The sequence below is a fragment of the Phoenix dactylifera genome, unplaced genomic scaffold (genome assembly GCF_009389715.1).
Source record: "Phoenix dactylifera cultivar Barhee BC4 unplaced genomic scaffold, palm_55x_up_171113_PBpolish2nd_filt_p 000077F, whole genome shotgun sequence".
In the NCBI taxonomy this organism is placed as follows: domain Eukaryota; kingdom Viridiplantae; phylum Streptophyta; class Magnoliopsida; order Arecales; family Arecaceae; genus Phoenix; species Phoenix dactylifera.
In genome coordinates this window covers 1510412-1532201 of record NW_024067676.1, presented here as the reverse complement: position 1 = coordinate 1532201, position 21790 = coordinate 1510412, and the positions used below count along the sequence as shown (strand labels likewise).

The window sequence follows — 21790 nt, the reverse complement described above, 5'->3', positions numbered from 1 at the left end:
AATCTGGAGCTCTTACTTTGTTCTTGTAGCACTCAGGACTGTGCTCGTTTCCTGAGAGCCCCACTGATTTTCTCAAGGTAAAATTCGGCAGTAGCATCAAGGAGGATGGATGGTATGGTGTTGGATTTGTTATTAGGGACCAGAAGGCTAAATTTGTGGCAACTGGGGGTCGACGGATTTTCGATCAGTCTGTGCTCAGCGCCGAGATCAGGGCCGCGTGGAAGGGTGTTTCCTATGCGAGAAGAGTGTTGAGCGCAGATCGTGTTATACTGGAGGAAGACTCAGCTACAGTGATCGAGTGGGTCCAAGAGTCGGGCCGTATGGCAGGTGGGTTGCGACTGATACACGATATCCACAGCCTTTTGGAGGAGTGCGTCTCTCACCAGATTATCTATATCTTTCGAGAGGTTAACAGTGTGGTGGACTGAGTGACATCTTTTGTGGCTTACTACTTTGGAGACTTTGTTTGAGATACTCATGCCTTGGTGCCATCTTCAATGTATTTTTTCTTTCTGTCTGATTTTATGGGCTGCACTCGCACTCGATGTATGTGAGGCGCCGATATACTAAAAAAAAAAAAAAAACCTTAGTTAATTAATAAAACATCTAATTTCCTAATCCATAGATAATGCTTCGGGGTGTTATTAAGTATACATTAAATGCTCCTCAAACTATTACTTGGCTTGCCAAATTAACATCAAAGAACCCTCTTTATCATATCAATTCTCAAATTATATCAATCATCTCGTGGCACATGCCCCCTTTTTTTTTACCAACTCCAAGTCCATGGATACATGTTCTGGTATTAATAGCAGCAAACTAACGAACTAGTCACCAGACTCCACCTCCTTCCATGCATCCTATCATATCAATTTCCGACAATGGTCCATGATTGGACAAGTTGCTTCTTTATTCTCAATATATATATATATATATATATATATTATTTTTGATAGATCAGATGCGTCGTAGAGCTTAAGGATGGGCTCATCTTTAAAAAAATTAAAAAAAAATAAAAAGTAGCACTAGAAGAAGAAAATAATTTTGTAATTGTTCTAGAGTACCATAGAAGGCAGCTAAATCGTTACCATATTCATCTCTCAATATACAAGTGATTCGGAAGGCAATACAATTCTTCTTCAGGCCGTAAATATCTTACAGCAACGGATGCTCATTGGTCGTTTCATACCACCTCTTGGTCCATCTAATTACTGTGGCAATTTTCTTCGGGATGAATATAGTCTGCTCCTAAGATGAACCTTGTGTAGATGATGCTTTTTTAGTAGCTTTCGGCTCCACTTGGAGGATAGAGATACCATAGATATGGCTATCCTCTGCCGCAATAAATCTAGGTCCAAGGTCCATGCTTACAAATATGGCTACTAAATGTCCATATTTTTATCATCAGTGGTGCCATCTAAGTTTATTCTCAAAAAGCTGGAAAATGGAGGCCCCGATATATTTAATATATTCTTGTTGTGCAAATAATAAAGGCCACTTGTCTTAGCATCTCACATCATCATACTCTACGGTAAGTACACGAGGCAGTTGAGTGCATGCATCTGGAGCTCGATCTATCCGGCCTTGCTGGTCCACCAAAACGCTGCCTATGGGACAAGTGGACTTAGCTCAGATACGGAGCATGCCAACTGCACCAAATTTCCCACACCCATTTCAACACCCTCCACGTATTCATGGATGATGTAAGCGATGACGTAGCGGTTGCAGTTGGATACCACGTGTGTGGTGGAGTGCGAGCCCACGTGAGCAGGAGAGCAAGTCGTAGACGTATCCCCCCGGGTTCTGGGTTCTCAACTGTAGGGTGCCCTATTAACCGTACTTCCTTCCATTCATTGAACCCGGCAAGCCGGCGTGAAGAACGGCGGACAAAATCTAGCCGCGGTCGGGCGAGCCTTTTTTAACTCTATTTACAAAATGAAATTTAAGATTTTAAAACTTAGAATCTTAAAAAGAATCGCAATTATCTTTTTCCTGTTTACGATATAAAGATCTTTATTTTAAACTACGCAGACAGGAGCCGCATGTTCTCCACTTCGTGTCGTTCTCCGGACCATGGTCAACCTATCCTCCGAACAAACCCATAAAAACTTCTCTGCGAAAACCTGATCCGCCGTCTTTAGCAAAAAAAAAAAAAAAAAAAAAAACCTGATCCGCCGTCCGTTTTGCTCGTAGACGCCACCGCATCCGCTCGTGCGAAATGCGTCATACGTATATATTCTCCTACGCCCCCGGGTTCTGAAAATGGAAAGCGGTCGGTATCCGACCGTGAAGTGTGAACTAAAGAGAATCGGGAAAAGAAATAGCCTCCTACTCCTGTCCTCTCTCTCGCATGGCCTTTATTCGAGTCGAGTCTCTTTTCCTGCTGCTCTCAGAAGGAGTCGTGTGAAGGCGAGGCGACGATCTCCGATCGTAATCTCGAGGAGCCCTCCGCTTTCATAGTTTCAGTTGTAAGTCACCCGTTAATCAGCTCGCCGGAGCTCGTTTTCTTGTCGTTTCTTGTTCTTGATTTGGTGCGTTTTCTGTCTTTGATCGGGTTGAGTTGGAATTTTGTTTTCTGTGTTTGGGGGTTGGGGTGTTGGATTTGATGCTGCGGTCTAGGGGTGTAGGGGAAGGGCAGTTGGATTGACATTTTGCGGTCTAGGGGTTCCAACCAATGGATTTGTGACCCCTGTCATTGAAGGGGATTGGAGAGGTAGAATGGGCATTTTGGAATCGCTGAATATTAGTTCAGGCGTTTAGGCTTGAATGGTTGTAGTTTTCCGTGGTCTTTGGGATTTTGGAATGATGTTGTGCAGTAAATGCTCCATGTGATAGTTCCCTGGGGTTCGTTATAGGATGCCCTGTCGATGGAGCGGATGAAAGCAAGATTCTTTTGTTTTTCCCTTCATCTCTCTTTTCATTGTGGTCCTTTAATGGAGTCATGGCACATGATATTAACTTTTGGAATCGATGCTCAGCAAGTTACTTATCTGGCATCTATCACAGATTTTTATTTGTATTAGATTTTATTTTTGTGTATCAGAACTTTGCTTAATTAAGTTGCTGCTTGGGAGTTTGCGTTCCTGTGGAGTCTGCTTGCTTGGGAAAAATCTTGTCTTTGTTACATTGAAAAAAAATGCCATGTGAAATATCCAATTTCAAAAGTTGGATTTCTATATAGGTGGTATGTTTGGCTAACGATTGTTTTTTCTTATCGCTTAAAGGAATGTGGCGGCTGCTGGGAGATGGAGGGCTGTGACTGCATTGAGCCTCAATGGCCTGCAGATGAGCTTCTGGTGAAGTATCAGTATATATCGGACTTCTTTATAGCGCTTGCCTATTTCTCTATACCTCTCGAGCTCATTTATTTTGTGAAGAAGTCTTCATTCTTCCCATATCGGTGGGTGTTGATACAGTTTGGTGCTTTCATTGTTCTTTGTGGAGCAACCCACTTAATTAATTTATGGACTTTCACAATGCATTCGAAAACACTTGCTTTGGTGATGACAATGGCAAAAGTGTCGACCGCTGTTGTGTCCTGTGGAACTGCGTTGATGCTTGTGCATATAATTCCTGATCTGTTGAGTGTGAAAACAAGGGAGCTTTTCCTGAAGCATAAGGCTGAGGAGCTTGATAGGGAGATGGGCCTTATAAGAACACAGGAAGAGACAGGAAGGCATGTCCGAATGCTGACGCATGAAATCAGAAGCACACTTGACAAGCATACTATATTGGAAACTACGCTTGTCGAGCTAGGGAAGACTTTAGATTTGGCAGATTGCGCACTGTGGATGCCATCCCGTAATGGTTTAAATCTTCAGCTTTCTCTCACTCTAAACCACCAATTACCTCTTGGATCCGTCATCTCTATTAATCTACCTATTGTCAATCAAGTTTTCAGTAGTAATCGTGCAAGAAGGATTCTGCATGCGTGTCCACTAGCAAGGGTCACAGGAAGATATATGCCACCAGAAGTTGTTGCTGTCCGAGTGCCACTGTTGCATCTTTCAAATTTCCAAATAAATGATTGGCCTGAGCTATCTGCAAAGAGCTACGCAATAATGGTTTTGATACTCCCATCGGATAGTGCAAGAAAGTGGCATGTCCATGAACTGGAGCTTGTCGAGGTGGTTGCTGATCAGGTTATCATCAACTCCTGTTTTCCATTTTCTCCAATAAACTATCATTTGTCTTTTTTTTTTCAAAAAATAGTTGTTATTTTACTAGTATCTCAATATGGTTAATTGCTATGGTGTTAACTTTGATGAAAGCGATAATGCATGTAGTCTCTAATTGCATTTAGTCAAATCTACTACTCGGTATGGAAATGAGCACCTAATAAAGTTTAAGTGTCTTTATTTGATAATGCTGGAACTTGGAGAAAGATATTTTATGAGAACTTGAAGGTTGGCCTTGGAAGGAACTTGCACCAAAGGGTCTCACGAACTCATTTGACTACATAAAATGTAAAGCAATTTCATCTGTTTTTACTAAGAGAACCCATGTTACGTAGAAGAGATGCACTTCAGATACATTCTAGTTGGAATACTTCCAATATAAGCCACAGAAAGGATTTGTTTCCAAATTTGGCTGGTGACAACAAACCCATAAGCCAATGAGATGCTTATAGTACAACCTTGTAGGAAAAAGATCACGGATTTCTTATTTCGAGCATCTCACATGTTCAAGTTCATTGTCAATCTTGCAAGAATCCAATTGCATTAGGCAGCAAGTTTTAGCAAACTCCTTGTCATTCAATTTCCTCCTGAAAATCTGAATGGACATGCCCTCCATTGTATGCCATTCAATAATCTTTCTATGTTACATTCAGATTGAAGATCCTAGGGAACACTTTCTGGAGATCACTCTGGATTTTAAATTCTTTCCAGCTGTTGCTTGCCATATAATTTTTGTTCTTGGTGCTACCACCACATCTCACTTTTTTTTTCTAAATAGATGTCAACTCTAGTCGTTGTTCATCGAATCCCATTCTGGCTAGGCTTAGATTGTCAAAATAGTTCTTTGGAAAATGTTTGGTAATGCATCTGAGTTTAATAGGGTTGGATTTGGTTTACATGCATGACCTTTTTCTGGTGGCAGCATTTGACTAGGTGTTGCTGAACTCTTTAACTGAGGACCTTTTCAAGATAATTCACGCACTAAATACATGTGATCCCCTCCACATTCCTTATCACTTGCATCAATGAGACCTCAACTAAGAAAAACGCATTTGCCTACTGTAAGGGCTTTATAACTTTTATTACAGATATATGTTCCAAAGGTGGTAAGCTAAGTTTACATTACTTATGTGCTTTTAAGGGTTCAAAAAGGTTAAAGGATGAAAATATTACATTTCATGCTGTGCTAAGTGGCTGGGCCATGTTGGTCACATTCCCAATCACATGCCAAAGCTTGTGGCAAACAACATGGGCCCATCACACACCCTGCATGGATCAGTACAAGGAATGTTGAACCGGCCCATACTGGCCGGTTTAGCCCGTATTGAATCGGTCTGGTCCGGCGTTAAAAAATTGTACTGGCTCGTACCGGTCCGAACCGGCATGTACCGGCTGGTACTAGCTCATACCGGCTAGGCCAAATTTTTTTTTGGCTTTTGGAGACCGAACCAGTGGTACCGGTTCAAACTGGTTTAGTGGCCGACCAGTACGCCTGCTAGTACCGGTTTGGCGATCCTTAAATCAGTACAGACCGGCATAGTTTGATACACTGCATAGAAGTACTGCTGTCGTACCATGCCCATATCTCGTTACATTGGCATTGGCATAACGCAATACTTTAATGCATGAGTATGAGACCTTGAGTCACTGGTTGATATTGGAATACCTTGGAATGATCTCATGTTCTTCACTTTTCTTGAATACTTTTTTACTGGTTTTACTTTATATTTTGGGGATAGTAGCTGAATTGCCCTGAAATCATTTTGCAATGTTTCCTTTTATCTTTTGTTCCTGCTGCTTTTGTTAGATCTGTGTTGAAGAGGAAAAAATTTCTGGAGTCGAATAAAGCTAGTGTGATGTGCATGTTATTGCTGATCTGAGCTTGTTCTGATTTGATTGTTTTGGGCCAAGGGGTTTATAAATGCAAAATTGGTTTGTTTCTCTCATTTTAAAAAAAAACTAGGTGTTTGGGGCCTGACTGCATTCTGCATCATTGTTTCAAACTTAGGGACTCATGGTTGGATCCCTCCATTGCTGAAGATCTGCCACTATGTATTGTTGTTGATGAAGTTTGATATGTAGCTGTCACTCAGATATGTGTAAAAAAAACTTGTTTCAATGAAGTTTTCTATGCAAGATCATGTGAAACTATATTCTGAAACAGTTTCAATATTCTGTGAAAGATCATCATATAATGAAGTAAATTATCATGCCATTCAAAGGAAAACTGTGAACAAGTTGCACCATATTTCCAGTTCAAAAATTATTAGTGGATATGTTAATTGAAGAATGTGTGAAGGAAAATTCTGGTTGTGTCATTGCAAACTTGATCGATACAATTTATACGCTCTAACTTGAGCAGGAATGCAGGATATTTGAGGGCTTCAAACATCTGCATTTGGGTTTGTTGTATGCAAGCCCTGTACCAGTTGTTTCCCCATAAAAGGGCTGTCTTCTGTGCAAACAACATGAATAATCATAATAAAAAAAATAGAAGAGACAGCTGCCATGTGTGACAGACCATTGTCTCTCCCTTCTTGTTCTCCCCACATCATCTTATCATGTTCTCTCTCCATCTTTTTGTGTTTAATTTTACTTAGATTTTTATCAGATTTATTTACTTTTAAGCAAGAAGGGTATTGTTCTAGCATGGCATACAAAATTGAGTTACTGCTAGCAGTTTATTATAATCAAAAACTCGATACCAAGACCCACCCAAAACAAATAAAGTGAAAAGCAGTGGACTCTTGTATTTTCACTAAACCTAGGTAGCTGAAATTGTGAGTGAATTGACTTTCTTTTTTTTTCCGATAAACTGGCACCTCACACTAGTCGAGCATGAGTGCACCCCGAGCAATCCGAAGTGAGTAGAGCAGGCGGGACCACCTCAACACTCTAGTGAATTGACTTTCTATGAAGCTTGTTCTTGTAAATGTTTTACTGAATCAATAAAGTTACTGGATTCTTCTGGTAACTTCTTTTGCTATTAATAAGCCTTTCCCCCATCTTTCAGATATTTCATCCACTATAAATTGAATGATTTTTTTAAAAAAAAAATGTTCGAAAAAAAACTCAGCAATTAGCAAGCTGTAATTGTGGCAAAGCATCAACCTTATTCTGGAAGGTAATTTGTTGGTGTTTATTAAATTACAAATACTTTCCTTATTCCTTCTCTAACATCTCTGCTTTTCTTTTTTCTTGATTTTCATGATTGTTTTTTGAGCCTTTGACTTCTTTTGCAGTCACTGATTTGAGTGCATATGTTATAACTCAGGTAGCAGTTGCGCTTTCTCATGCTGCCATTTTGGAAGAGTCTATGCGGGCACGCAATCAACTCATGGAGCAAAATGTTGCTCTAGATTTAGCTCGTCAGGAGGCGGAAAAGGTGATTCGCGCTCGCAAGGATTTTATAGCGGTCATGAATCATGAAATGCGGACTCCAATGCATGCAATTGTTGCTCTGTCATCCTTGCTTCTGGAAACCAAGCTAACTCCAGAGCAGCGCTCGATGGTGGAAACTGTATTAAAGAGTAGCAACCTTCTAGCAACACTCATCAATGATGTTTTAGATCTTTCTAAGCTTGAGGATGGGAGCCTCGAGTTGGAGAGTGCAACTTTCAATCTTCATTCTGTTTTCAGGGAGGTAATATTTTTTTTTTTTGGTTTTGTCAGTATATTCATTTGTAAGTTTTTCTGTTTACCTGATCAAATTGTTGCTTTGATTTGTAGGCCGTTAACTTGATCAAACCGATAGCAGCTGTAAAGCAGCTCTTGGTATTGGTTGCACTGGCACCTGACTTGCCTTTGTATGCCATTGGTGATGAAAAGCGGCTTTTGCAAACAATTTTAAATATTGCTGCTAATGCTGTCAAGTTTACAAAGGAGGGCCACATATCAATTACAACTTCTGTTGCCAAACCAGACTCGCTAAGAGACCCTCGAGCTCCTGAATGTCATCCAATTGCTGGCCATGGGCACTTCTACTTGCGTGTGCAGGTCTGCTAGCATCTGAAACTTGCCTAACCACGGCTAATTTATATCATGCGGCTCTGATATATTGGTGCTTTTACATAGGCCAGGGTGTCTTGATAAGAAATGGATACAATATCTAGCTACGATAGGAGCAGAGTTCTCTATAAAGCTGCTTTTATTTTTTTAACTGATGCAACAACCGATCTTAATGCCAGGAATCGACCAACCTCAAATCCATGCAGTAATTTATTTTCTTTTTCCACAAAAACGTCATCTTTAAGTGCATATTATTGTGTTAGAACCATCTCAAGATGACAAACTTTAGATCCCTTTTCTTCAAATGCTAATACTTAAATGCTGCAGGTGAAGGATACTGGTTGTGGAATCAGTCCCCATGATTTACCACACCTCTTTACCAAATTTGCACACTCTCATAATGGAGCAAACAAAGGTTGTAGTGGAAGCGGACTTGGGCTTGCCATTTGCAAGAGGTATAATCAAAAAAATATTCCAGCAACATTTTGTAGCTATTTTAATTGTGATCTGATGTGTTTAATTTTTCCTTTTAAAGGAAAAATTTGATGTGTTATGTTACTCTTTCATTCTCTAGAATCATCTTGCATGAATTTTCAGAGCCCTCTAAGAATCTAGTTATGATCAAGAATTTGCGAGAGCATAGATTTTCCATGCCTGCAGTATATACATCAGCATTTTGTTACTTTGGTATCACATTTTCACTGGTGCAATCTAGGTTCATAAATCTCATGGGAGGACACATCTGGCTTGAGAGCAAAGGTGTGGGGAAAGGTTGCACTGCAACATTTATTGTGAAACTTGGCGTCTGCGAAAGTTCGAGCAATCGTCTATTCATTTTCAACAAATAATGACAGTGAGTAGGTCAAATAATGGAGATGAAGATATTTCTGGCGCTGGAGCACTCTTTAAAGATGAGAATGGGTTGGTGCCCTCGAGGCTTCGATACCAGAGAAGTGTGGAAGAAAATGATCTACATGATGGAGCATCACAAAGTGAAAACCTATGGTTTGTGGAAACAATTTTGTGATGATTCAAGGCAATGAATTGCTCATTCATCACCACAAGTTAAGTGTACAAGGATGGTATATTGATGTCATGCGCTGAGGTGATTTGATCTGCACCTAGGCTAGGCTAAATTGAACAGCAAGTTGCCTTACGGAATTAATGTTTAACAAGTTGTACATTAGGAAATCCATTTGCTTACTGATGGAAAATATTGTATTTTGCTACTTGAAATAAATTCAAATCTATTGGTGAAGGGGTTTCCTTGAACTTGGCTTTTCTTAGGGCGCATGCTTGTCTTTTACAGGGTCGCATATATCTTTTTAGTTGATACTTGGGTTGGAATAGGTTTCACCATATATTTCTAACCATTACAAATATTTGGGTTCTTGTTTTTAATCTTAATTGATTTTTCAAATATGAACAATCCTTTGGTTCCCCATGTAATGAATGGCTGATCAAAATTTATCCTTCCTTAGGAAAGTTTTTTTTAGTATATGTTATTTTTTTATTCATGATTATGTTTGGCTCATGCAATTTGCTATCCACCATTCTTTGTCATCATTTATTTCAATGGGACAATGACATATTTATATTTTCAAAAGACCATGGTAAAATGATATTATATATTTTTACAAGCATGTACTCTAATAGTGATTTTACATAAAAGAATTGTTTTTTTTTTTTGTACAATGGCTACTCACACCATTTTAGCATGAGTACAATCAGAGTCGAGAAAGAGAGGGGGGGCATCAGATCATGTACCTCTCCAAAATGATAGGCAGTGAAGGAGACAATCCAGTTTGCCACTCTGTTCACCTTCCGATACACATGAGCAGCTTGAAATGAACCACAATCTCTCTCCAACTTTTGGATATACCTAGAATATTCTTCACGAAGGTGATACCCTCCCATGCTGTCCTAAGCTTTGCTCCTATAACTATAATGTCACAAGTGTGAAGTCCTCTAACAGCAATCAGCTTGGAGTTATGATTCCTAATCATAACACTGATTCCTCCTCTATTTCCACTTGTCGACACACTACCATCGAAGTTCACCTTGAGATAGCTAGAGGGTGGAGGCTTTCATGAGATAAGAGTAAATTTCGGCGATGTGAGAGCCCAAGATATCCCCAGTCCTTCCGGATGAGATCGCTATTGTAACATTAAGAAGAATTGTTAATAGTTTATTCTTTTAGTAAGCAAGATTATCTGTCCATATATAAATCTTAAGAGGAAAAGTATCAAGAAAGAAGGGCTAGAACTGAGGCAAGAAGCAAAAACCACGCAAAATTAAAATGGATTCTGTAGTCATTTGGCAACAGCCCTTTCTTTTTGTTGTGTGGATAAATGAAGCTATAAAAGAGTTAAAACACTACCAACATTGCACCAACATCTTACGATATTAGTGTCTTTTCTCAAAGACAGAGCTAACAACAAATACTGTGAGATTTCAAAAAGAATATTTAGAATGTATAGATAAAGATTTGCAGTAACATTGATTAGAGTATCACACCAAAATACTAACTCTACTCATCAAAATTGTTGGGGAAAGAAGGAAATTGCTATAAAAACATTCCTGTGTAGATTTTTTGAATAGGCATGAACAGTTAAGATAGGACTTCAGTAGTGTCATGTTACAAATGGATGTGTGGTGGAAGAATTCTTCTTCTACTTTCTTTTTTTTAAAAAAAGATAGAAGCTAAGGGTAAAGGTTATTTCAGGCTGTACGTTGGACCGCCTTAATATATACAGTCCATATGCACATGGAATTCGCATCACACATTAAAAAGAAGGGAAAAAAGGGTTCACTAATAGAAATAACCGTTATAAGAATGAAGAAAATTCAACTTTAATCAAGGAATAGTGGTTCTGTGTTTGGAGGTCATGTTAATAACATGTCATAGGGCTGTAAAATTTAGACAACTAAATCTGAGACCTGCTAATCCTGGAGTTACATACATATAAATTAAAAAAAAGAAAAAAAGAAAAGAGTTGATTTAGAATGAAAAAAAAAGAAAAACGTTGATTTGGTAGGTTGCAAGAAGGAAGCATAGAATAGAAGCTTTCAGCCAATAGAAAGAAAGATAAGGACTACTTTTTCTTCTTTCTCTCTCTCTCTCTCTCTCTCTACTTTTTCTTCTTTCTCTCTCTCTCTCTCTCTCTCTCTCTCTCTCTCTCTCTCTCTCTCTCTCACAAATATAAAATAAAATAAAAATCTGTCCACAGCGTTACTTGGGAAACATTTTATCATGCATTATTAAGAAAAAAAAGGAGAGAGCAATATAACCTTTCTGCCACAAAGAAATAATATATATATATATATATATATATATATATATACTTCTACAAATTTAAATTTGTATGAATACTCTTTTAAAATTTATATTTATTTTTATATTCTCATAAAATACTATTTTTTACAAATGCCCCTATATTTATTTTTATATCCTCATAAAATTCTTTTTTTTTTTTTACAAATGCCCCTAATTTTTTGTTTTTTTTTCGCTAAAGAAAAGAGGTAGGGGGAGGAAGGGATAAGCCCACCCTCGCGTAGCAGCCCCCACTGGACCCCCACCCCGAAAGGAGAATGTTCGATGTGGGTAGAAATGACCGTGTGTTGGGCACCCCGACCGGTTTTACTCATGCCTTCCCCACCCATGGGTCCGGCTCAGCTACCCCTCTGGGCTCTGGCTCGAGTTTCAAGTATGAGTACGTCACACCTGGCACCACCCCGGCTACTAGCGGTCCAAGAGCGGTCCTATACCTCATGTCAAAGCAGTGGCCGAAGCCACATTTTAATCGTCGCCGCAGCGACTCGAACTTGGAACCATGAGGTTAGAATCTCCGCCCAGTACCACTAGGCTACCAGCCTACCACCTTGGACATGAGGTATAGGACACAGGCAGAAATGCCCCTAAATTTTTCAAAAGCACCGTTAATAAAAACCATATTTACTTTAATTAAAAATAAAATAAAATTTTGAAATTATTTTTTTATCATCATCTTATATTTTTTTTCTTTTACACATCTACCTATTAAAAATATTTTAATTATTTTTAATTTACAATTATTATTCTTTTAACAAAATTAGACAGTTAAGATACATAAAAAAATAAGGATTAAAAAAAAAAGCTGCATAGCAAAACAAACATTTTACAAAACTATACATATAAATATCAATTTTAAAAAAATATTCATGCAAAATTTGATATATAGACAAAATTTGAACAATGGATTCATTTTGACAACAAGATGACATAAAAGCACGTAGGCAGAACTAGCTTCGGCTGAACAGTGTTAAACTTCACTGTCTGAATGATCCACGTAGGCAGAACTAGCTTTGATATCTTGAAAAATATTATACATATCAAGATACGTTAAGGTGACTTACCACAACAAGTAAATATTTATAAAAAAAATAAAGTGGCCCACCAGAATCCACAGCCGTATCCAACCCATCCGCAGCCATCACGGCAAACAACCAGCCCAGATCCAAAGCAAATCTAAGCGAGAGAGCGGCATCGTTTGGTGAAAGGTCCGATCTACCATCTCACCGGCGAATCGTTCAACGCAAGCCGCGGGCTTCCTTCTTCTGCCCTAATCTGTTAACGCCGTGAACCCGGAACACGGTAAACGACGACGGGCTTCCCCAAGAAAGAAGCCGTACCTCCCGTAAAGGACGTGACGGGACCGTACTTCTGTTTACCGGAAGCGGAAAAGAGGTACGGCCGTCGCATACCTAGGGCTCGCGGAGCTTGCAGTCTAGGGCAAAGGAAAGAAGCGGCGGGGATTCGCTGATCGGACGGTAGATCGAGGCCTTTCGCCAGACCATGCCCCCCCGCCCTCTTCGTCTCCCTCTGATGCACGGTGATGGAGAGGGATGCTGCTGCGGGAAAGGCTCGATGGGGAAGCTAATGGGAGGAAGGGTCTTAATTTATTGTGGCAGGGGAAGGAGACGTCTCGGGTTATCCGTTGGAACGAGATCGGACGGCTGTGAGTGCGTTAGGGTTTTGGAGGATGGGGAATTAGGATTTCCTCCGAGGTTTGTTGCCATAAATGGGCTGGGCCCCAGAGGAGGGCGCTCATGGAACTCGGGTTAGGCCAAAATGAACCTGGGCTCCGAGTCGCAACTCCAGATTGATTGCCACATGCAGACGGCGCACATATGACATTACTGTTATAGCAGGAAGCTTAGGGCAGTATGAGAGGGTATCACATGTGCGAGGAGTATCCTAGAGACTGATAATATTTTTCTCGAATGAGACTCTGCCATGGTGATCGAGTGGATACGAGATGTAGAGCAATAGGACGACGACCACCCACTGCTCAGGGATATCTAAAGTCTAGTGAGAGACTACTACTCCTTTCAGATTACCCATGTGTACTGAAAGACGAATAGAACGGCAGAATGGGTCACGTTCTTTGCTGCTCATCATTCAGGAGAGGTCCTGTGGATATGGTCTGATATTGCCCCCAATATTTATGCTATTTTATTTCTCTCGACTTTGCTGGTTACACTCACACTAAATTGATTCTATCAAAAAAAAAAAAAACCTATTTTACTAAAAGAATTTGTAATGATGGCATTGATTTGTGAACGACTTGCAAAGTGGCAAGGTAAAACAAATCAAAATCCATCCTGATTTCACCGATTTATTTTTTAGTATTTTTGTACCTAACCATCTAGTAGGTATGGAAGAATGACTCTATGTTGACATTGTATTTGGTGGGTTTTTTTTTTTTTTTGGTAAAACCTGCCATTCATGTTATGTATATAGTTGAAAGAATCCCAAAACATGGTCTTATGTTTGGCGCAACAAATAAACTGCTTTATTACTAGTACAATGAATCTCACCAATGTCTTCTTCATGATTCTCGTAGCAATCTAGGCCGGTTGTAGTTCAAAAGTGAGGACTACTTCGTTTTTAGTTTACCTATCCATTACTCAAATAACTTCAATGATAGTTTAGAGGTTGTATAAGTTGCTAAAAGACCAAGAAGATCTCAATGACTGTTTCTTGTATTTTTCACTACCTTCAAATTGTTTATTTTCGTTATATGCTTGATCTGTGTGTATTGAGTTCTTTCTTCTCCGGCTTAATTTGGTTGATTTTGATTTATTTCTTCATTGATGATGCTTTTTTCCAGGTTACACCAATCTATCCTTGCTTAAAAAAGTAGAGATAATAAAAAATACCGGTAAATACTTAATCAAGTAGTTATTGAGAAATGTGACTATCCAAGTGGTAGAACTCTAGTTGAAATCCTCATAAATAATAGCCCAATCTACGAGTCAAAACTTTAAGCATGCTATTAGAATCAAAGTTCTTATTCCAAAGTGTGATATATATTCTTTTGCTACTGTATCTTATATTTGTGTTTTTTTATTTATTTCATTTAGCGTGTGTGTGTATATATATCCAACAAAATTGCGAATTATCACGACGCAATTTCAATAGATCGCGAAAGAAACTTGATTAAATAAGAAAGCATCACACTGAAAATGACATAGCCAATCATCGAAATTATCCCATATAGGCAGGAGTTTTGCATGAGTTATTTATAAAGAAATTATCATTGGCTGCTAAATTATTTGAAAATTTTAAATCTTATAATGATCCAATAAAAAAATTACATTGGTTATATTAATTTTGAGACAAGTTTATGTGTCATCGAGCATTTATTAACTAATTTTACCTATATACACAATGATGACATGCTTTATTTTGCTAATCCAATGGGCCCATGCAAATATGACAATAGGTAATTAAAGAAACACTCATGCAGTATGTTGATTTTGTCTAAAAGTTGAATTAAGCAAAGTACTTAAGGTTTGGAGTGGGTTGGACCAACTTGAGGGATAAGCCCATGTACGGCCCGGCCCAGCCCAGCCCATCCGCCGGGCGCAGTACGAGAAACCCTAGGATCATTTTAAAGCGATAAGATATATAAGCCTCACCCGTCGCCTTTCGCACTCCTTCCGGAGAGAGGCGGCGAGGGGAGAGGGAGAGAGAGAGAGAGGACGAAGATGGTTTCTCTGAAGCTCCAGAAGCGGCTCTCCGCGAGCGTCCTCAAGTGTGGGAGGGGAAAGGTCTGGCTTGATCCCAATGAGGTCAATGAGATCTCCATGGCCAACTCCCGTAAGCTCTCTCCTCTCCTTTCTTCTCCTCTTACCGGTCTTATGACCCATCTAGTGTTTAGGTTTATACTTTTCATCATACCTTCTGCTGGAATCGGGTGTTTCGATATCTTTCTGAGTCTTCTTTTGTAGATCGGCCGGCACAGCGATTTTGTTTTTTCTTATAGTCTTGTCGTGACTTTTTTAATATGAGATTTATACTCTTGATTGACTCGAAAACATATTCTTTCTTGTTTAGAATAATTTTAATCAAACCAATTACTTCGTATTTGTTTATGTTGCATGACTGAGGGTAGAGTTTGTCGGTGGGAGTTGGGATTTCGGGATCGTGAGTTTTAACAGTTATGTTGATGTGATTTTCTATCTTTGTGCGGACTTGTTATTTGATCTTCTTAAACAAGATGGATAAGATGTTATTTTTCCGTCATGCTGAGGTTCATATGATCACTGCTTCATGGCTTTTTACTGAATGAGTAGTTGCAAAGGGGAGAACATTAGAATAGAAGTATAATCTTTTGAGTTGATTCTCTTAACTATTGCTTTCGGGCACTTCTAGATTTCCTGTAATGTTTTGTAATGTTTTAATGTAGAATCTTTTCTTGGTCATGATGAATAGCATACCTTGGCGTACTCTGCTGTGTTTACGGTTGATGTTCAATATGTTACTGCTAGATGAAGTTCATGATGAAGCTCTAGTTTTTGATCCTTGCTATGATTCCAATTGCTAATATACTATGTTTCTCTGATCCTACACGAATTTTGAATCAGTCCAGGAATTTTATTATTTCTTTTATGCATTTAAGCATTTAATTTGAAAAATTTCCATGTCAAGTGGTGAATCATTCGATCCAAGCTATTTAAAATAAAATTGCTGTTGGCTTGGATAAAACATTAGCAGATTTTGCACAAGTGACCTGTTCATTCATGACTTAAATGAGTTGGTAAGTTAAAAGACATGTCTGATGCTAATGACTATTTTTTGTCAAAGGATGTTTTTCACTTTGGCATTTCTGATGTGAAATTTCACTGAAGTGAGTTAGATTGACTTCAAAACTTGCTATGTAGAGCATATGCACCCTTATTTTGCACCTTTCTTTTTCTTGCGAGGGGGCAGTATCTTTCAAATATTAGTTCTATCAACACTCTTCTGAAATGCTCCTGGAGCTTCAAATTACTTTATATAGGTTATAATCCGTAGCACTTGTTGGCTACCTAATTTGTAGACTTCTTTGTTATTCCACAAACCATGGTGCTGCACTCATGACAAAAATCATTCTTGTATTCAATCATCGGTTCGGGATGAGTCCTAAAGAATTTGCCAAATTTTGAATGTTATATCCTCCTTAAGAGTATGGCTTTGCTTGTTACGATTTCTGCGAAGTTAACATGTTTATTTTTGCTAATACAATTGCATAGATTGTAAAAGATTTTCTTAATTGGATTTAATATTAGTCTACAGCTTTCTAAGGAGATTTGCAGGAGGAAGAACTTGGAATTTCAATAATATTTTAACTTATAGTTTAATTATAAAAAAATATGCTTCAATAATTTTATCGGTCTAGCATGTAAGCCTTCAAGAAGTATTTAAAATTTACAAACTCTTGGTAAAAGAATTCTATTATGTACTGTGTTATTATTTTTAAATTATTATACGTGACAAAGTTTTGTAACTTGTTTAAACTTGTAAATTTACCTGATTATTGACTCCAAGGAAACATTTTCTCAGTCACCAAGTTGACTTGCTGAAGCTGAATATATAAGAGAAGATGAACTGAGAGAGTCACCAGTCTTCCAAAATCCGAAGAAATTGACTTCTGGCAAGTTTGAGAAGAATCAGCCACTAATGTTTTATTTGTTGCATTATGAAGCATATGATTGATATGGTGGATTTCTAAATCTACTCTAGGATTTATGATTTACTTTAGGATTTATAATTTGTGGTGTTCAAAACGGTAGGAAATGTTAAGATGTCAGGCGTGGGTAAGAAAATACTTTCTTTTGTGGTGCTAGATTTGATCTGTTTTTGTTAAGTATACAAAAACTTACATATATCGAGGAAAATGAATCAAGTCTAGTCATAATCTATCGGTTTAAAAACCATGTTATGACCTTTTCTTGTACCAAACAGCTTTTTGGCTCATTTTTCAGCAAAAGATTCTCTTTGTTGTCTAGGAGTAGCATACATTATACATGTTGGTTATCTCATTGTTGGGATAAGATTTAGAGAAGTAAGAAAAGAGGCTAAAGGAATCAGTGTATCATCTTGAATGGATACATCATTTAGATTGGGTTTTTTAATTGAAATATTGTCACTGAATGTTAACTAATACACCCTTTCTGTCACTGGATGCAATGTATGGAGACATTGTCTAGAGGAATGGATTATCAAATTATGTGATTTGTTTACAATTTTTTCCAATAAGTTTAATGCTAAATCTCTTTCTATCTCCTCTGATATTTTTTTCACCAATGCCCTCCCCCTTCTCTTGAAAAAAAGAAGGAAAAAAAAAGAAGGAAGATGTTGGTGGAAATCATTGTCCTTCTTGACTGGCTACCTCCTTTCTTCTTCTTTAGAGTACTGCTTCTTTCACTATCATCGTTATGAGGGTTCATTATTTTCTTCATGGTGGCCTTATTTTTGAGGGATGACATAAGAAAGAGTTCTGGTCCTTAATATTGCATATGAAGATCTGACATCATTCTCCAAGAATACTAGAAGCTGAAGATCCAATTTTACTGGTTTGAGTGATAATTTCAGGCTTATGCACAGTTTCTTGATATGTATGCATCTGCGTTCACTGGTTTGTAGGCCTAGTTGAATTTATTGTAGCATCAGTTTGTCTGAATGCTGTTTATGATGTGTAATTAAATGTTTTCTTGGCATGGGAATAGTTTTTGTGATCTGGATCTCGAATGATTTCTATGCTTGTCAATGCAGGTCAGAATATAAGAAAGCCGGTCTGTTCACTGGTTTGTAGGCCTAGTTGAATTTATTGTAGCATCAGTTTGTCTGAATGCTGTTTATGATGTGTAATTAAATGTTTTCTTGGCATTGGAATAGTTTTTGTGATCTGGATCTTGAATGATTTCTATGCCTGTCAATGCAGGTCAGAATATAAGAAAGCTGGTGAAGGATGGATTTATCATTAGGAAGCCCATGAAAATTCACTCACGGTCTCGTGCAAGGAGAGCGCTGGAAGCAAAGAGGAAAGGACGACATTCTGGATATGGTATATCTGTACTAAATGAGAATGTGCAATGTATATCTGACTTTTTAAGTTAATTTTATTCATCGATATTTCTAATGCTGCAGGTAAACGCAGGGGTACAAGGGAAGCTAGGCTTCCCACAAAGATCCTCTGGATGAGGAGGATGCGAGTTCTGAGGCGTTTGCTGCGAAAGTACCGTGAGTCAAAGAAGATTGACAAGCATATGTATCATGACATGTACATGAAAGTGAAGGGCAATGTCTTTAAGAACAAGAGGGTGCTGATGGAGAGCATTCACAAATCCAAAGCTGAGAAGGCAAGAGAAAAGACTTTATCTGACCAGTTTGAAGCGAAGCGGGCAAAGAGCAAGGCAAGCAGGGAAAGGAAGCTTGCCAGGAGAGAGGAGCGTTTGGCTCAGGTGAGATAAAGTTTTATCCCTGCCTGTTTGTTCAGTTGTGGATTCTACCATCGGATGAACAAAATTAAGGTTTTCTATTCCATTATTTGATTTTTACTTATCAGTTTTTAAGGAATAACTTCTCAAGAGGAGGCCTGTTAGATCCTAATGTACCTAATGCTCGATGGTTGTCATCAAATTGCCATCAAGAAAATTTGTATGATGAGGATGCCTGCATAAGTTCCTGTTAGATCCTAATGTACCTAATGCTCGATGGTTGTCATCAAATTGCCATCAAGAAAATTTGTATGATGAGGATGCCTGCATAAGTTCAAATGTATGGATTCCTCATAGACATATATCATTGCACTCACCACTTAAATTATTTTTTTCTTAAAGAAGTCCCAACATGTATAGTGAACCCATTAGCCTTCCCAGATGGCAGAAGGTTGGTTTTCCCAGAAGGTTACAAAGAGGTTAGTTCAATTCTGGCCCTCTGGAACCATTAACAGATAAATCAGTTGAGGGAAAAAAAGGAGTGGCTTAAGGTTACAGATGGTCTTGCTGGGCTGGATTTATTGATTATAGACAGGTGGTATTATGGCTCTGTTACGAGGCCCATCTTCCATTATTACGACTCTGTTGTGAGGCCCATCTTCCATTATTACGACTCTGTTACGAGGCCCATCTTCCATTGGAGTGTTCATACTCCTATTCTAGCTTGATTGAGTTTTAGAGTGCAAATGCAAATGCTCTATCATACTTGTAATTGCCAGACAACATGATACTGTCGATTTACCCTTCTGCGGTGGCAACTATTTGATGCTTATCCTAGTAATCCTAGAGTCATTAACATCCTTCAGCCATCCCATGAAAACAAGAATTTGCTTTCATGGTGTAGGTTTTTCTGCTTAAAATTTACAAAAGATTGAACAATCACTTGCTATTGATAGGCTTTGTCAGGCATTGCAAAAGACTGTTTGGTTGTTGCAGTATGTCTAGTGTACTAGGTTGGGAAACCAACTAATTTTATGTTCCGATTTTTTTTTTTCATAGGGTCCTGGAGAGCGGGCACCTGTTGCACCACCTGCGGCTCAACCTGCAGGGTAGGGATTCTTGCCTGTTCTTTTTATGCTTTTAGTATCTATTGGACAGTGGGTTAATGCTGTTTTTCCATTGCAGGGCTCCCAAAAAGGCCAAGTGAAGATCAACTGCAAGTAATGCTTAAGGACAAACTATATTTTGAGTTGCAGGATAGGTATCAGTGGGAAGTAATGAAGCATTGTTTTCTGTCTGTTTTGTTTCTTCAAACCATGAGATGGTTGTTTAAAATACTGCAAGATTTTAGTGGAGTCTTCTTTTTGTGGTTTCTTTGATGTTCTTCTGTCAGGTGTTTGTTAGAGAAACTTGCATGCTTGTTCTTTATTCTCCCCTAAAATTGGAGAGTTCAGAAGACCCTGGAATGTGGTATATGGTTTGTAAACCATGTGAAGACTGTTAGATGGCCATTATTTCTAGAAATTGGCTCACCAAACATCATTCTCTGTGCGAACACTGGATGGTTCTGCAAAGGTATATGTCAGCATCGCAGTGTCATGGTTCCATGCCATGCAATTGATGCTTGCTGGGGTCATCAACTCATCATGATGGGTGATTTATTGACTCGATTATTTTTCAGGTCATCACCCTTAAATATTTGAAGGATAGAGAAGCTTCTGTTCCCATATTTGATGCTAAGTAGTCAGGCTTTGGTTGCATTCAGAAGACTAACATAGTTCTTTTTGCAATGATGTCGATTATCTGATGTTATTGCTGTGCTTCCATCCGCATGCACGCTGTTGAAAGGATTGAAATGATTTGATAAAGCAAAGCACCGGCAAAATTAAAATCACACTATAGAGCTTAAGGTTCAACACTTTTCTTTTGGTGGGAGATTTTTATATAACTCCGGCTCTATCCTAATCCGAGCAACAGAGTGGGAAATAATGTGGAGCATTTTGCAGTGTTATGTATCATGTCTTAAGGGGCTCTTGGAAGTAGAGCATTTCAGATGTGTTATATAACTAAAGAAAGAACCCCAGCGATTTCAGGTGTGTTATGGGCACGGTCTTTTGCCCTTTTTCATCTGTTTGCCATCTCTCCTCTTCTTTTCAGGGATTAATCATGGGATAAACAGGTTGCCTGTACGATTGCCTGTCTGAGAAAGTTCTAAATAAATGTAAGCAAGCATTGAATTTAGTTTGCATGATGTGTTCCCATCGTGTCGCTAACTCGACTTGTCAAGATGCAAATGAGAATTTAAGCATCAACATGCCCTTTACAATAACTTTGCATTAAGTGAAAATATCTTTGCGTTACGCATCTTTCTTATTTTCTTGGAAATGAATTACACAAATTCAGTTGAGTCCAAAATGAGCAAATTTAGTGTATTGTTGCTGTGGCTTATATTTTTCATGACTACGGTGTTAATTTGTGGTTCTAACTAATGATGAAAAATTTAGATAATCTATATGCTATTATCCTAAGTTTGAATCTAAATGCCTGTACTAAAGGATATGCTTGTATACTCCGCCTAGTTCAATGGAGGAATAAACCATGAGTATGAAACTCTAGATGTCAAAAATCCTTACGGTGTTAATGGTGGTTATTAAGTGGTTACCCAATGTTAGTAACTTGACGGTTGGATAGATGATGATTTGACTTGTTCATAGGCCAATATGAGATATGTCTCATTCTTTTAGACACAAGCTTATGAGAAAATCAACATGGCATCATAGTTCTTTTTAGCATATGGAGCGCCAACATGGCATCGTAAAGGATTGTGCGGAACATCTATTGCTTTATTTTGTGCATCA

The 21790-nt window shown here is 38.4% G+C and overlaps 1 protein-coding gene and 1 pseudogene across 1 annotated transcript; both read left to right on the top strand.

The window, feature by feature from the left end:
* The first annotated feature begins 2254 nt into the window (after positions 1–2254).
* On the top strand, positions 2255–9458 carry LOC103721679 (annotated as a pseudogene).
* A 5702-nt stretch (positions 9459–15160) lies between these two features.
* On the top strand, positions 15161–20388 carry LOC103721680 (60S ribosomal protein L19-3). Its single transcript, XM_008811981.4, has 5 exons — positions 15161–15330; positions 18437–18559; positions 18643–18956; positions 19992–20041; positions 20118–20388. The coding sequence occupies exons 1-5, from the start codon at positions 15219–15221 to the stop codon at positions 20137–20139; spliced, it is 621 nt and encodes a 206-aa protein (XP_008810203.1). The 5' UTR covers positions 15161–15218; the 3' UTR covers positions 20140–20388.
* The last annotated feature ends 1402 nt before the right edge of the window (positions 20389–21790 follow it).

Excerpts from the sequence above, each read along its gene's own strand:
- LOC103721680 (XM_008811981.4), top strand. The coding sequence starts at position 15,219 with ATGGTTTCTCTGAAGCTCCAGAAGCGGCTCTCCGCGAGCGTCCTCAAG. Across the intron at positions 18,560-18,642 it reads AGGACGACATTCTGGATATG|GTAAACGCAGGGGTACAAGG; the intron begins GTATATCTGTAC and ends CTAATGCTGCAG. Across the intron at positions 20,042-20,117 it reads CCTGCGGCTCAACCTGCAGG|GGCTCCCAAAAAGGCCAAGT; the intron begins GTAGGGATTCTT and ends TTTCCATTGCAG.